The sequence below is a fragment of the Alternaria dauci genome, chromosome 1 (assembly GCF_042100115.1).
Source record: "Alternaria dauci strain A2016 chromosome 1, whole genome shotgun sequence".
In the NCBI taxonomy this organism is placed as follows: Eukaryota; Fungi; Ascomycota; class Dothideomycetes; order Pleosporales; family Pleosporaceae; genus Alternaria; species Alternaria dauci.
Genome location: NC_091272.1, coordinates 6,946,023 through 6,962,172, shown reverse-complemented (window position 1 = coordinate 6,962,172; position 16,150 = coordinate 6,946,023). Strand labels below are relative to the sequence as shown.

Genomic DNA, 16,150 nt, shown 5'->3' with positions numbered 1-16,150 from the left:
GGCGATGTACGATACGCGGGATGGATCGTTCCAGAAGTAGGCGACGACGAAGCGTGCAAGCCGGTTTTCATAGCCCACTCGACACTAGATGCGATATGGCTGCTGAAAGAGACGCTGGGTGCCAGCACACTTGACGCAGAAAATTGGGGGCGTCTCACAAGCGCTGCTATGGACTTTGCTAGTAGTAAGTCTCTAGAGCCTAGAAACTTAACTACAGCGCGGCTAATGACGCCAACGGAAGGCATCGCGGAGGACCGCATGGCTATAGACTCAGACAAGGACGATAGCATACCGCCATCAGCACAGAGGGCTACAGGCGACCTTGTGCCGTACCGTAAACGTCCAGCCTCCTCATCGCCTATTCGCAGCGAGATCCGTGCCAACAGCTTAAACCGCCTAGCAATACAGGAGGACAGCGCGGACGAATCGACGGCTAGGGCTAGCGAAGTCAACACTATGACAGTACACGCTGGCAAAGACACAGCTAGAGCGGAGGGGGGACACGAGCGCGGAACAAGCGACGAGGACAGCGAAAACCAGAGTGCGACGACGCCTCTATCCGTAAAGAGGTCCGCAACAGTTACAAACAAGAATCGTCTTGCAGAGCTACGGCGTACAAGAAAGCTAGAAAGATCGCGTGTAATAAAGCTCGAGGCGATAGGCTTAAAGGAACCGCCTGAGAAGATGCCTGCGCAGGAACGTATGGCGTACGGCAGCATTGCGCCAGACGATGAGCCGACGATCTCTTGGATCTTCAAGCAAAAAGTCGCGGAAGATGCTGATTTCTATACAGCCTCGCCAACACCCTACTATACTGCCTGCAGCATGCTAGCAAAAGCGCGTGCTTTTGGAAATGCAACCTCGCAGTACAGCGCTGCGCAGTTCCTGCATAATTGGCGGAAACAGGGCACGCCGTTCTTGGTAAAACCAGTAGATCGTTATGTTCTTACCCAGACGCAAATGTCGCAGTCAGTGGATAGTAGCGCAACACTTCATACTGATGCCGACAATGCATTCTGCTTTGCCTGGGACATGTGCACACGGTACGAGACGATGCTTGCAGCTGTAAACATTGGCACTCGCTGGGCTTTCGCTTTGCTAGGGAAGGCGTACGCTCGCAAGGTCGACGAAATCCAGGTCGCTGATCGTCTAGCCAGTAACGACAGAACTCGCAACAGGTACGGGAAGGGCCAGGCACGAACAGAGGCTATCACATATTTGGTCCATCTGGTTTGCCAATCACCATCTAAATCTGACCACGCAGCCTTTCGTTACCGCCTAAAGCGAGCGACACGATGGTTCGACATAGTTCAAGCTCTAGGCTGGGGATCGCTGCTGCTCATACCCCACGAAGAGGTCTCAAACCATTGGCTCGAGCGTGTGCTGCGGAAGAACCAGCGCGATGTTTTTCTTGAGCTAGTGAAGCGCGAACGGCCGGAAATTTGCACGGCAAGCAGGGCCCTCGAAGCCTGGCTAGGGCCGGATGGAATTACTGGTGCGCCGATTGCTGGAAAGGAGAGGCTTAGCATTGAAGCGAATGCGCTAGCTACGGCGGTGGGGTTAACAGAGATTCCAGACAGCGAAGCCGAAGATGACACTGATTCTGACGCATCGGAAAGTATCCCGGCATCGCCGGCGCCATTGCGACAGATGTCGGTACTTGAATTATTCTGTCCTGTAAGCCCTATAGGTTGAACAATAAACCGGGTTACCTGACGACCCTGAACTATGCGCTGCGGAAAAAGAGTGATGGGCTCGAAGAGCACAATGCTGAGCTTCTAGCGACACTCTACGGAAGTAGTGAGGTAGACGAGAGTTGCTAGTCATAGCGGTGCTTATTAGCAGGTGGGGTGTATGCGTCCGTGTTGCGGAAGCTTGCCAATTTAGTGTTAGGCTAGGTCTGTCGTCTAAGTCACCGGCTGTACCGTGGCTCTCGACGATTACAGCCTGCTAGGAAGCTGCTGTCGTATTGCGATACAGATAAGTCAACAACACCGCAGGCTACAAATCTACAAATAACTACAAAGAAGAGCGAAACACATAGCGGCTTCCTCTCTTTTCCTTAAAGGTTGCCGCGCAAGGTGCTATTACCTTTGCCTGCGGAGAATAGTAACAGGATGCCTCTACACTGTGCTACTTCAGCCACTAATGCAATGTAGACTTCGCAGGCTCTATTCTCTAGTGCCTGCGTCTTTTTACTATTACGTTAATTATGTAAATAGTAGAGAAGAGACACAGTTAAGATTAAGAAACGGATTACATGCGACAACGATAGTACGGTTAATATTGGGGTTGGTGTTTTTCTGAATTTACAGTTAATACGAAATATTTTAAAAAATCATAACACTACGTAACGTGTATTAATCTCTTCAAAAGCTGTATAGGATAGAAGATGTATATAGTATATACGTGTTTTATAGGAGAGAAGATGTAAAATTATAGTGGAAGCTATAATAGCTTACTCTACACTGGGGACTCCTGTATAATAGTATGACATCGGTCAACCCATGCATAATCAGAACTACCAAACACGCATTGAATAAAACCTTTAGCATCGCTCCGTAGTCGCATTAACTCTGTACGTCTCTTCTCAAGAACGGAATCATAGTTGATCGCTATGTCGCTGTTCCTTGGGGAGTCTCGACGCCCACTAGTAACCCGAATCCATTGCAGTTGTCGAAGGAAGCGGTTGTTGCAACCTTTGTGCTCTACCCCAGATAGTACTATGTTAGCAATGCTTCTTACTTGGGAAAAGGGCCTCTCTTAGGGAAGTCTTACCAATCTTCTTCGTCATCTCCCGTACCGAAAGCACCCAACCATCGTCTTCCTCCGACGGGAAGTAATCTGGTCGAAGAGACCAGAGCATTCTTGTTACCAAGGCGGCCGCAAACATTTCAGAGTTCTTGGTTGGTCCTTTGGAAAACTCAGTCGCATTCACCGCTACAGTAGGGGTAGCTGAAGAGGATGCAAGGGTTAACACCAACATGAGCATTAGATCGCATTTTGGCTGACCTAAGCACTCGATGAGGCACTGACGTGCTCTGTGGTAGTGTTCACGAACCTTCTGATTCATGCCGGACTTTGAGAACTGGCCGTCCAACTGCTGAAAACCTTTTTCAACTAGCGGCGGGATGGCGTTAAAAGGGATTTGGCAACCAAAGTCGATAGTACTCTTTGTTTGCGAGCGCCGCTTTGCTTGGTGTACTGCCTCAATCGCTGCCCGCTTGAGGCTGCCCGGTCTCGCCGCTATAGCGGATGGGGCCGGAACGTTACCGACTAGCCGCGTCATTCTCCGGTAGCTCAATCGGCCATGGTATGAACCAGGCACACAGTCAATGCGGCACGCCGCTAGAGCTGACATTATGGCGCTGATCCAGTATTCCTCCTTCATCGCCTTGGCCCTGGCGTGTTGCACGGCAGCGCGTAACACAGTGAACCAGCTCGCGTTCTTTGAAAAGAGGTAGCTACTAGATTGGCCATGGCTGTTAACACACTCCCAGTAGAGCTCTTGCGCAAAGTCGCGTCGCGTCTGGCTTCTCAAACCCGAAGTCGCTTCTGGATAAAAGACAGGAAAGATCGACTCGTACTCCCTGTACTGTGTTAGCGGCTGATATTTGAAACGCTAATTGCACGAACCCTGCAGAGAAGGGGTGCTCGCTTTCAGCCCAACGCGTCACCTGCTCTTGCGCCTCCTGTCGTGCCTGCAGTGTTGTTAGGCTTACGCTTTGAGCATTGCCCCGTCCGCCCTTGTTCAGAGCGCGATAGAATTGGTGTGTTACGAAAGCGATTGTCTGCGGCTTCCACATCTCTTCGAGCACCTCTACTAGGAACTCTTCTGCGCCACGAGGCCCTTTACCTGTGAGCCCACCAAGCTCACGGAACCATACCTCGCTGTGACAATAAGCGGCAACCTGGGGCCCATAGTGGTGGCGAATGGAAGCAACGTGCATCATAATAGGTCGTCCATTGTCCATGCGCGGCCAACGCACTAGGTTAGCATGGCCACTGCCTTGCAGATTGAGCATGTTGGGGTCGATAAACGGCCACCCACCCTGCTCAATGCTTTCTATGGTGCAGAGAGGCCCGAGCACTGAGCCCACTAAAGACCGGGGGAACCCAGTAAAGCAGTAGCTGCCAAGGCGATCGAATGCGGCCACACCTTCCGCTAGGGCAAAAGGCAGCCCTTTAGAGCCAGCAGCCTTGAAGCGACGATAAAACTCGTCTGATGCGTGCGCGAACAGACTAGCAAAGGAGGAGAGAACCTTTGGAAAGATGCGTTCTTTGAACGCGAAGAGGACATCAATGTAGGTAGGTTGTTCCAGCGAGAAGTACCGGATTAGCTGGAGGATAGGTTGAAGCACTGTCGCAAAATTCCGTTGACCGTCAGCTAACTGCGACACCTGCACAGACAGAACTTGCTCCATCCTAAACGCGTACAGTTCTTCCTTTATAGCGGCTTTAATCCGCTGTTGCTCGCGAGCGAACGGTTGGGAAGACGTAGGGTTATCAGGAGTCTGTTCGCCTCGCAATTTCCGCAGTAAACGCTGCCGCTTCGCCGCTACCCGAGGGTTTAGGTTGCCATCCTGATCTGGCAGCGTCAGGGCAGCCGTGGCAATGCCCTTGGTAGCAAGTAAGTTGCCGGGGCTATGGCGTATAGTTCGCTTAATGTTGGAGTACGCCTGAAAATAACCACTAGTCAACACGCTCGCACCGTTGTTCTGATAGCTCATGTTGTCCTCCATTACAGCGAGCACGTTGTCGCGTAGGAATGCTGGGGGCTGCGCGGAGGAGAAGTTGCCGTACGATGGATGGAAGGCAAGAGGGTAGAAGGTAAAGTCGCGCGGGTGTTGGTATTGGCGAACAACGTTGTTGCGATTGGCAAGGAGGCAGCGCGCAGGTGCGAGAATGACACCGACGTCATTAGAGGCGTTAGGGAGGTTGGAAGATGCTATTGAGTGGATGTCGACCGCTAGCGCGTAGGAGACCGTCTTAATGCTCTCCAGTCTATACTTGTCCTCTAGTGCGCGTAGAAGATCCTGTGTGTAGTTATCAAACGGCTGTTGATGGTCGTGCGGCGGGGGAATTGGATCGCCTGTTTGTGTACCGCTCTGTGGGGGCGTAGCCCCCTCTGCGCCGCCTTCGGACCTAGCCGCCGCGTCTTCAGAGTTAGATAAATCATTCTGAGAGTTTGGTAAATCATTCCCAGAGTTTAACAAATCATTCCCAGAATCAGACGTCTCGCTATCAGAGTCAGACGTCTCGTCATCAGAGTCAGACGTCTCGTCATCAGAGTCAGACGTCTCGTCATCAGGGCGCAACCGGGTTTCCTTAGGCAGACTATTGAGTTGCTCAGTAGATAACTCAATTAGAAGGTTCTGCCCGTAGTCATACGCATGGAACGCTGGCAGGTTCTTAGTCCAGAACGGATCCTGCGTGTTCTTGCGCACGTACTCTGGCCACCCTTCTATGAACTGCTCCTGGAACGTTTCCTACTTGACGATTGAGATCGATTGCGACTGGGGTCCATCCAATTTCTAAGAAGCCTCAACACCCTCTCCAAGTAATACGCCTGTAAGGAAGACTTTCTTAATGTACGACGTAAGGAATAGGGCATGGGAGGGTTTGAGAGCGCTGTGCTTAGACGCCTTCTCGCGGCGTTTGCGACGTTCGCTGCCTGACAGAAGAGGGTCTACTGTGCTATCGACAGGGTGCATAACAATAAACCAAGATTCGCGCGTTCCACCCTTTGCAAGACGGAAGGTACGATGCTCCATATCAAACGACAGTCCGTGGCTGTGTTTAGCGCTGTATGGAGCTCGCCAGTGTTTAAAGCTGATTGTTACGTGGTCGAAGAACGTAGAGAACTTCACAATGGGTTGGAGCGGCCGGCCGATGATAATGATAAGGTCGAGGTGGAACTCAGGGATAAATTTGTCCTCAGGCTTGGCTGGTCGGGACCCAACGCGCCTCGATCCGTAGTCTATCGTGTATCGCTTCTGCAGCATTCCAATAGCCTTACTGCCGTTAAATTCGGGGCTGTCTATCATCTTGATAAATCCCTTCACTACTACGTAGTTACTATATGCGTACAAGTAGGATGCTCTTAAACTCACCAGGTAGTCGGTGGTCACCTCCGCTGTGGTCAATAGCCCAGGTAAGTTGATTATTCGCTATTGCGTCTTCGTCCCCAAGGCTGCTCTCGTGGTATTCTTCTCCATCATGCTCGTCAGGTTCTCTATCGTGCTCATCAGGTTGCACATCTTAGTATAGGCCGTCCTCCTCTCCAGCACTGCTGTTATCGTAATCGCTATCGTTTTGTTGTGCAAGATCTAAAGACATGATGATAAGAACAGTATTATATAAAATAGTACGTTGGCTAAGGGCTGAGGATCTTGTAGGGTAGATCGATAGATGATGATCGAGAATCACAATATCCAGTGCAGAGGAAAGAGGAGAGGAACAGTGTCTATTGGGTTAGGGCTAGGGTCAGATACGGATTACTTCCTCTAAGCCCCTCGTTGTTTCTGTCGAGTCTTTTCGCTTGGAGAAGCACTGCCCTCTACAGCTACCTGGTCGCTAAGGGTGTGTTTCTTACGGTGTTTCTTTCGGGTCTTTTCGCTTAGAGAAGCACTGCCCTTTACAGCTACCTGGTCGCTAAGGGTGCGTTTCTGACGGTGTTTCTCTCGGGCTGCAGCAAGGTCGCTTAGACTCAAGTCCTCAATCCCCCTGTTTTGAACTTTGGTCTGCTGGGATGCCTTGGGTATGCGCGGCTCAGTTGAGGGGTGAGAAATTAGCTCTGGGGTAAGCTGGTCCGAACTCGACCGTGCTGAAACGCTACGTGCCGCTTTAGAGACTGTCAGATTGAGCTCTCTCTCTCTGCTAGACTCGGCGTTAGAGTGCCTTGCGGGCAGCGGAACCTCTTGACTTGTATTATCAGAGTCTTCTAGAGTGTGTCTAGACATCCATTCAGTGATTGCGACCTGAATTGTCTCTAGCAAGTCGTTTACTGCCCTAGTAGACTGGAGCGCAGGTTCGTTAATGACTTTAGGGACCTAACAGATAGCATCACACGCGATTTGTGCGATTGTAGGCGTTCGCGCTATGTAGGTATCGCTTTAAATTAGGCACGCCAAGTGCTTGTTGTGCAAGGTTGGCCCTGTGAAACTGGTCACAATTGACAGCAGTTCTCTCCACACCTTATGCTGGAAGCGTGCGCCGTAGTTCTTGATCTCTGCACTTGGGTACTCGTCAATATAGCGGTCTAGTATAGAGCTTGTGAATGCTTCCGCATTTTGCTGTACGTGTTGCAGTACTTCTTGTTGGAGGTCAAGAGATTTTTGATCAGCCTGGCCGGCATGCCTGCTCTGCAGCACGGGCACTAGATACTTCCGCAGTGCGGGTTTGTTGTTGTCGCTGTCAGACACCTTGGCGGATCCGCTGTTTACCCATTGGCTGACGTGGGTCATAATACTCCTCATAAGCTTCCCCTCTTTCTTCGGGGTTTTTAAGAGAGCGAGGATGTTTGTGTACGTGTGTGTGGGCTTTGAAAGTACAGTGGAGTATAGCGCATGGTAGGCCTCATTGCTTAGAGTTGGGAAGAAGCCCTGCCGGCGCGTATGGGAAGGGCCAGGATCCTTGTCTAACTCCTCGCCAGGGTAGAACAGGTCTTGTACGTCATGGGGACTTCGTGCCTGGGGCAGGCTAGCTAGCGTGTTCCAGTCTGCTAAACTGGCGTCAACCCCATACTGCTTTCGAATAGATGTAGAGATGCGAAGTACGTTCTCAAACGCAGCGAACTAATGCTAGATAGTAGATTAGCAAGACAGGTCAGAGTATTTCGGCGGCGGGTTACACATACGTCATCTATCCGACAACTAGCCATCCACTCAAAAGTGGAGAGATTAAACGTTGCCTGCCCAATTGCGGTAGAACACCAACGCGTAAGCAGGGGCTGCCAGTTTTGATTTCTCCACAGGGTAACTAGCCGCCGTATTGGGAACTTGACGCGGCTACTAAGCTGAAGATGCTCTCTCATCTCTTTCTTAACTGACTTGCTTGAGCCTTGAAAGAGATTGGCGTTTGTGCAGAACAGGCTGGTTAACTTGGACCATATCTGGCCATGATTGTCAGGGAGCGTAATATCGGCCCGATTCGCCCGAAGTTTAACACGAGTGTCTGGTGGTAGCGTGTCTAAAAAGGTTAGGGGCTGTTGTTCACAGTACGCGCGTTAAGGGGCACCCGCCTTTATCGTAGATGCGGCACACCCACCACCTCTCCTCTTCTCCTAACTGCCGAAGGCGAAGATACTCTTTGAATGCCTCTACACGATGGTGACCCGTAATAAGTTCCGCTGTCCCTCCAGTCACGCTTTTCCAGCTCTTGAACGACGGCCATTCCAATCCTTCCTTATCCGCAAACGTGGCAGAAGTAACTGTGCTCTGAGCTGGCAATTCCACCTTCAGATGATGAAGCATCTGCTCTACGTGTTCCTTAGAACAGGCAATCTGCAGTTGGTGGCTAGGGTCTCGTCGAAGAATACCAGTTTCGTTAAAGATCTCGCAGAGGCGGCGCTGGTGTGCTGTGTCAATAGACCTATTGACACCAAAACTCCATTCTGCGCTAAGCGCATCGATTGGAAACTTCGCTATAGCGAGTAGGTATGGCGCAGCTTGTTCGTGGATAGGAGTTGTCTCTTCAATCTCTGGATCATTCGTACGCTGCCGTTTGCTGTTTTTGGTTAAAACGTTTGCTAGAGGGCGCTTCATTGCAACGTTGTTAGAAAGAACACAGAAACTAAGGTAAGTGGAAAAGAGATAAGAGAAGGTAAGAAAGCAATAGAGAGGTACTACACAAGGTATAAGTAGGCGAGAAGCCGTCTATTCTTGCATAGGCCGCTGTAAGTCTAGCGGTGAGTGTTAGTCACTCTCGCCCCCAAGGGCAGCACCTTACGGCAATCCGCGGCTACTATCTCGCCCCTGGGGGCAGCACTCTACGCCTACTATCTCGCCCCCGGGGGCAGCACTCTACGGCTACTATCTCGCCCCCGGGGGCAGCACTCTACGGCTACTATCTCGCCCCCGGGGGCAGCACTCTACGGCTACTATCTCGCCCCTGGGGGCAGCACTCTACGGCTACTATCTCGCCCCCGGGGGCAGCACTCTACGGCTACTATCTCGCCCCCAGGGGCAGCACTCTACGGCTACTATCTCGCCCCTAGGGGCAGCACTCTACGGCTACTATCTCGCCCCTGGGGGCAGCACTCTACGGCTACTATCTCGCCCCCGGGGGCAGCACTCTACGGCTACTATCTCGCCCCCGGGGGCAGCACTCTACGGCTACTATCTTGCCCCTGGGGGCAGCACTCTACGCCTACTATCTCGCCCCCGGGGGTAGTAACTTGCAGTAACTTGCAGCAACCCGCGCCTACTATCTCGCCCCTGGGGGTAGCACTCTACGCCTACTATCTCGCCCCTAAGGGTAGTACTCTATAGATACTATCTTACCCCTAGGGGTAGACCTCTATAGCTACTCTCTTACCTCTAACCCTATGCTAGTTATACTGTTTACCTCTATAGTATATCCTTACATAAATTTTTTAAGCCCTAAAGTTATCTATCCTAGTTAGGGAAGATAATTAGTACTATTAACTAACTTAGTTACCCCCTAGAAAGGCCCCTACTAGTATAGAAGTAGATAAGTTAGTTAATAAAATACTAAACCTAAGAATTAATTAAGCTAGCTTAGAACTTAAACCTTAGAAGCTATAATAAATATCTTAGGAAATAGAGCTTATAAGTAACTTAGGTATTTATATAGAAGTAGAATATAGAGTTAATAATATAATAAACTAGAACCTTTTAATAAATAGTTAAGAACCTAAAAGGCTATAACTATAGGGTTAGTACTAATCCTAATAATATAGTAGGTATTAATAGAAGGGTTATTAGACTTATAATAATTAATTATATACTACTAATACCTAAGGCTACTAGAACTATAACTCTTAGTATAGTTAGGGTAGAAACTAAGTATAGTCCTTTAATATAGCTATAAACTACTAGGTGTATAAGAAACCTAGTTACTATAAGAATAATTACCTTATACTATAAGTATTTATAGATAAAGGTTAGGTATACCTTAATAAGTAATCTATACTCTAGTAGGGTATAGAAGAAAACTTATAAAGTAGATTACTTAATCTTAGCTAATAGCTCTAGGCTAAGAATCTTTTAGCTTAGATTAAGAGGAGGTAGCTTAAATAAGATATTAATCTACTAACTATTATAGCGCTATTTAAGGAAAAACCCCTTATAGTAATAGTAGAAAATAATACTATCTTAGTATAGCTAATACCTAACTCTACTAGAAGCCTTTAAGAAGATAAAGTAGACTAATACTAGAAATTTTTAGTATCTTTACTAAATATAAGTTAAACTTTAGGCTATAGTATTATAAGTAATAAAGGTTAAATCCTCCTTATATAAGGAAGATAGGGTTAGACTCTAAGGGAGAGTTATAATAAAGGAATTAAGGACTAAGGTATAAGGTATACTAAGTTATATAGTATACTATTTTTAATATATAGGATATAGCTTAGCTAGAAGGGTACTAAGTGTTACAAGGTAACAAGAAGGATCTCTCCTTAATACAGGTCGTATAGTAAGAGACTATCGGGCGACCACGTTAGAAGGTAATAACTAGTGCGGGGCGCTAATCACGTAATAGACATCCTACTAAGAAGAGCTATCCCGCTAAGGATAGGATAGCAGGTCAATACAGGATGTTAACTATTATAACTATCCCTCGGAAGGCTACAACCGATAGGATAGCAGTAATAGCAATAGACAAGGCAACAAGGATATAAGGATAGAAAGGTTTTATTATTACTCTCGTTATAGTTAACTTAAATAGTTTATCTCTTATACAGATTATTAACTAGTTATTCTATTATTTATAGAATTAGTATTATTTATCCTTTAGTTACAACAGTAACTCTTTTCCACCTAATTATTCCCTACATTACCTTACGGACTACCGCCTTAGTCTATCTCGCCTTAGTACAGACCGAGCTTAGAGAAGTATAGCCTAACCCTATGTAACACTTTAACTACCTTAGATATCAGTAGACGTTTAACTAACAGGACAGCCCAATTAAGATTCAACAATAGCTTATTAGGGAAACGCGTAGAACAACAGGGCTTAGGGTTAGGGACCCTCAACGCTAGCACGCCCTACCCTAGAAAATGATAAGATGCTAGAAGCATCCGATAACGAGGGAGAGAACCCTAACGTCACTAAGCTTAGGAATCTTAGGCAACACACAACTACGCAGGCTCAGCAGATTGCTAAGATACAGGCAATAATTAATCAGCTTGCAGGGTAACTAATGATAACCCCTAACGAACGACCCGTTGCTACAAAGAAACCTAAGATAGCGTTACTAGAGAAATACAGTGGAGAACAAGAAAAGCTACGAGTATTTCTCACTAATATCGACCTGTACTGCGAGTACAACAAGGTACCTAATGACTAGGAAAAGATCCTTATGGCTAGTACATACATGAAGGATAAGGCTTCTAATTAGATGCAACCCTATGTGGACGACTATCTACTAGATGCAGAACACATAGGTACTAAAGAAGGAACCCGTACCTTATTCGCAAGTTGGATAGAGTTTAAGTAAGAGATAGGACGCATCTTTAGAGAAGTAGACGCTTAGAACTAGGTAGAGAAGAAGATCACTCGCCTAAGGTAGACCTTGTTAGTATCGGCATACACGGCGGAATTTAAGCAACTATAAGCACGGATCGATTAGGATGATGCGGCACTTTGAATAGTATTCGAAGCAGGCCTTAAAGAGAATGTTAAGGACGGCCTTATACACTACGATAAGCCTAGGACACTACACGCTCTAATCGAGCTAGCCACGCGTATTGACAACAGGTTGTGGGAACAAAACGATTAGAAGAAATACTTCCAACCTAACCTGCCCAACATGAAGAAACAGCGTAGTAGATTTGACAGGGATAGCGACGCTATTATGACTGGCAAGGTACAAGAGAAGGCTAAAGACAAGAAAACCTGAGGAGGTAAAAGACACGACGGTCTCTCTAAGGAAGAACGCTAGCGGCGTTACGACAACAAAGCATATCTCCAATGCGGGAAGACAGGACACTTCGCTAGGGATTGCGAAGAAGAACAAGTCAAACAGGCAGCTATCAAGATCCGGATAATCAGACAAGGCACGCCTTACCCGGCCGGGATAGAGCCGGATAACAACCTAAGCGACTTAGACCTATACAAGGAGGCACGCTTAGAGGATAAGGAAGGCTACGAAATCGTCCCAAGAGTTAAACCAGACAACGAAGTTCTCACCATAGGCCAGCCAAAGAAGACTAACTAGAAGGTCAAAGGCACCATCGTGATAGAACGATTAGCTAACAACCAGTGTTAGGTATGTGGTAACAAGACACACTACGCCGACGAATGCACAGTTCGCGAACGAATCATGATTACCAGCCCGAATGCCGAAGAAATTGGGTATCAGGCGATACACCAACAACCCTACTTCGATAATCCAATAGCTGAGGTCGAGGACCAAGAAGCCCACGAAGTAGAAGATACCAAGGATCACAAGGATTTGTGTTAGTATGACTGCAAGATAAATTGCGAGTTCCATAAGCAAGATAAGGAGGATTGCAGGACAGACCAGGACCAGTGCTGCCACCTGAACCTCTGGGCAGACGAATGTCTAGCAGACATCTGCCATCTACACAAACCAGAGAAAGTGGAGATCCACTACAGACTTCTATAGACGCAATGCAGGAACAGGTGTGACTTCCATCACAAGCAGCTCAAGGAAGCACACAAGGTGGATGACTATTACTATCGCACCCTATCATCAAACATCTGCGAGGTAGCAGATTGTAAGATTTACGAGGCTAAGAAGGCTTAACTAAGGAAGAGGATCACTAGGGAGGAGATACCTTACTAGAACATTTATTAGAGCTTCTATTACGACGACAGGTGCTTGACGCACTACAGCTTAAAGAATAACACAGGCTACTTTCCTAAGTACAGGAAAGGTAAGCAGTTAAAAAACTAAGATGCCGCTAGGGATAGGGTTACGCTAGTGAAGGCAGTCCTAAAACGACCCTTAGGAAGGTGCAGGATACCGATAGTCGGGTGAAGCAGCTGCTTACGACTATATCTGTATAGGGACGAAACATCGAGGCGCTCGTGGATAGCGGGGCCGCACAGACGATAATCTCACCTAGAGTGGTAGAGAAACACGAACTACCCTACCAGGTTAAGAAGAACCTAGTATCGGTACTGTTAGCTGACAAGAAACCCATGGAATATAGAAACGGCATGATACGGATGGAAACCGAATTAATAAAGCTACGGATAGCTAGCATAGAATGCTAAATAAATATCAACATAATAGAACTAGGAGGACTAGACATGTTGATTGGTTATGACTGGCTAGATGCCTATAACCCCGCCATCGACTGGCGAATGAAGACGATACTTAGAAGAGAACCTGTGCACAAGGTTACTGGAGTACGCTAAAGAGTGAGCCTGAAGGACCAGAGCTTAACCCAGGACGGGAGGTTCGGCAAGATCTCGCCTCATAAGATCATAAGAATCTATAAGAAGGACCCTCAAAGAGTAGGAGTCATATAGATAAGACGAGTCGCGACTACAAAGGAAGGACCCTTACCACTAGAGATACTAAGAGAGTATCAGACCGACGAGTTTAGAGAACTCTTCGAGGAAAACGAAGCCACGGATTTAGCAGACTATTAGGATTAGGATCACGAGATCATCCTAGATAAAGGGGTAAAGTTAAGCCCAGGACCTATGTATCCCATATCGCCCGAGCACGATGCTAAGCTAAGGGAGTACATCCAGAAGAATCTGAAGAAGGGATTTATCCGACCGGGATCAGGCCCAATAGCCTCACCCATCTTGTTCGTAAAGAAGCCTAACGGGAAGTAGCGACTATGTATCAACTTCTGAAGGTTGAACAGCGTTACTCAGAAGAACCGATATCCCTTACCACTAATAACCGAGCTCATAGATCGACTCCAGGGAGCTAAGTAGTTTACGAAGTTCGACGTTCAGGAAGGATTTCACTAAATCAGGATCAAGGAAGGACACGAATAGATAACAGCGTTCAAAACGAAATATAGACTATTCGAGTACACAGTAATGCCTTTTAGGTTAACGAATGCCCCAGCAACGTTTTAGTTAGTCATCAACAACGCTCTTCACAAGTACCTTAGAATCTTCGTCACAGCGTACATCGACGATATGCTAGTATACTCTAGCGGGACGCTAGAAGAATATATAGAACATGTTAAGAAAGTGCTTAGGAAGCTTAAGGAATACAAGCTGTACCTACAGCCAGGGAAGTGCGAATTCCACACGAAGGAAACGGAATACCTAGGCTTCATAATATCCACAGAGGGGGTGAAGATAAACCTAAAGAAGACAGCGGCTGTACAGGAGTGGCCAACGCCTAAAACAGTTAAGGACGTACAATCCTTCCTAGGATTTACTAACTACTACCAGAAGTTTATTAAGGATTACTCAAAGATTACAACACCTCTCTCTAAGATCACGAAGAAGGAAGTTGGTTTCAAATAGAACGAGGAACATCAGGAGGCTTTTAATCGAATTAAGCAGATATTCCTCAAGGCACTAGTACTAGAGATGTACGACCCAAAGCGAGAGACGCGAGTTGAGACCAACACGTCAGATTATGCACTCGGAGCTGTATTGTCGCAGCAGTGCCCAGACAAAAAGTGGAGACCAGTGTTCTACTACTTAAGAAAGTTCTCTAGAGCAGAACTAAACTACGACGTTCACGATAAGGAGCTACTAGGAGTAGTTAATGCCTTTAAACAGTGGGAAGTCTATTTGCTAGGACTACCACACTAGATCGAGGTTTTTACTAATTACCAGAACTTGGCAGGTTTCATGACAACGAAGAAACTTAACTGACGACAAGTCTAATAGGCTAAGATGCTAGCTTAGTTTAACTTTAAGATAACTCACCGCGCTAGAACGCTTAACAGAGCTGCAGATGCTTTAAGCAGGAGATCCAACTTACGCGAGGAAAATCATAAGGAACTATATAACGCTATGTTTAAGAAGATGCCTAATAGCACACTACGTTATAACTAGCCGGAACTAGCTAAGATAGCTAAGGTGGCCGAGCGGGTAGAAACACTTCAGCAGCAGTAGTAGCAGAGAGCGGCCAGCTGGCAGTTTAAGCCTGACGAGAACGGCTCTAACGAACTGTTATAAGACGAGTGAGAGTACTAAGATATAATTCGAAGCGATTGAATATATGTACCCCTATACATAAGATTAAGTCTTATTAAGGAACTGTATGAGTCCCTAGAGTATAGATATACATTACTAGAAGAAATGGTTAGGCGACTATTAAAGGTGTTTACAATACTACGCTTATAAGTGAAGGTATAGGACGTCTTAGGTAACTGTTTAGCTTATTACTAGAATAAACCTAAAAGATATAAGCCCTATAGCCTGTTACAACCCTTACTACCACTAATAAGACTATAGAGCAGCGTAATAATAGACTTTATAGTAAAGCTCCTGAAGTCGTTAGAACTAGGATCCAGAAGATTATGCGATATAGTCCTAGTTATTGTGTGTCGTTACACGAAAGGAGTAAAGTTTGTGCCTATAGAAGAAACTATTACGGTAGAAGAATACGCGTATAAGGTTAGTAAGGCACTAATGTTAGAGTATAGGATACCTAAAGAGTTTATTACTAATTGTAATAAACTGTTTACGTCTAAGTATTAGAACATATTCCTAGTAAAGTTAGGTGTGAAGAAGAAGCTATCGACTAGCTTCTACCCTAAAATAGATGGCTAGACGGAACAAACGAACTAGACACTAGAATAGTATCTAAGGATGTACGCTAATAAGCTGTAAGATAATTAGGTTAAACTCTTACTAATAGCATAATTAGCCTACAATAGTACTAGGTCTGTGACGACTAAGTACTCGCTATACTATACGAACTACGGATATAAGCCGATTACTTATTAAGATCTAAAAGATATAGAGAGTATCGCAGTAGGTGCAGATAATAAAGCCCGCTTGATGCGAG

General features: G+C 46.7%; 2 protein-coding genes across 2 annotated transcripts; one reads left to right on the top strand and one right to left on the bottom strand.

Moving 5' to 3' along the window:
- Nucleotides 1–225: 225 nt before the first annotated feature.
- ACET3X_002110 (uncharacterized protein) lies at nucleotides 226–1,695 on the top strand (the record flags this gene model as incomplete). Its single annotated transcript, XM_069447477.1, has 1 exon — nucleotides 226–1,695. The coding sequence occupies one exon, from the start codon at nucleotides 226–228 to the stop codon at nucleotides 1,693–1,695; it is 1,470 nt and encodes a 489-aa protein (XP_069312352.1).
- A 1,296-nt stretch (nucleotides 1,696–2,991) lies between these two features.
- ACET3X_002109 (uncharacterized protein) lies at nucleotides 2,992–5,179 on the bottom strand (the record flags this gene model as incomplete). Its single annotated transcript, XM_069447476.1, has 4 exons — nucleotides 2,992–3,012; nucleotides 3,062–3,590; nucleotides 3,637–5,092; nucleotides 5,146–5,179. The coding sequence occupies 4 exons, from the start codon at nucleotides 5,177–5,179 to the stop codon at nucleotides 2,992–2,994; spliced, it is 2,040 nt and encodes a 679-aa protein (XP_069312351.1).
- Between the last annotated feature and the right edge of the window lie 10,971 nt (nucleotides 5,180–16,150).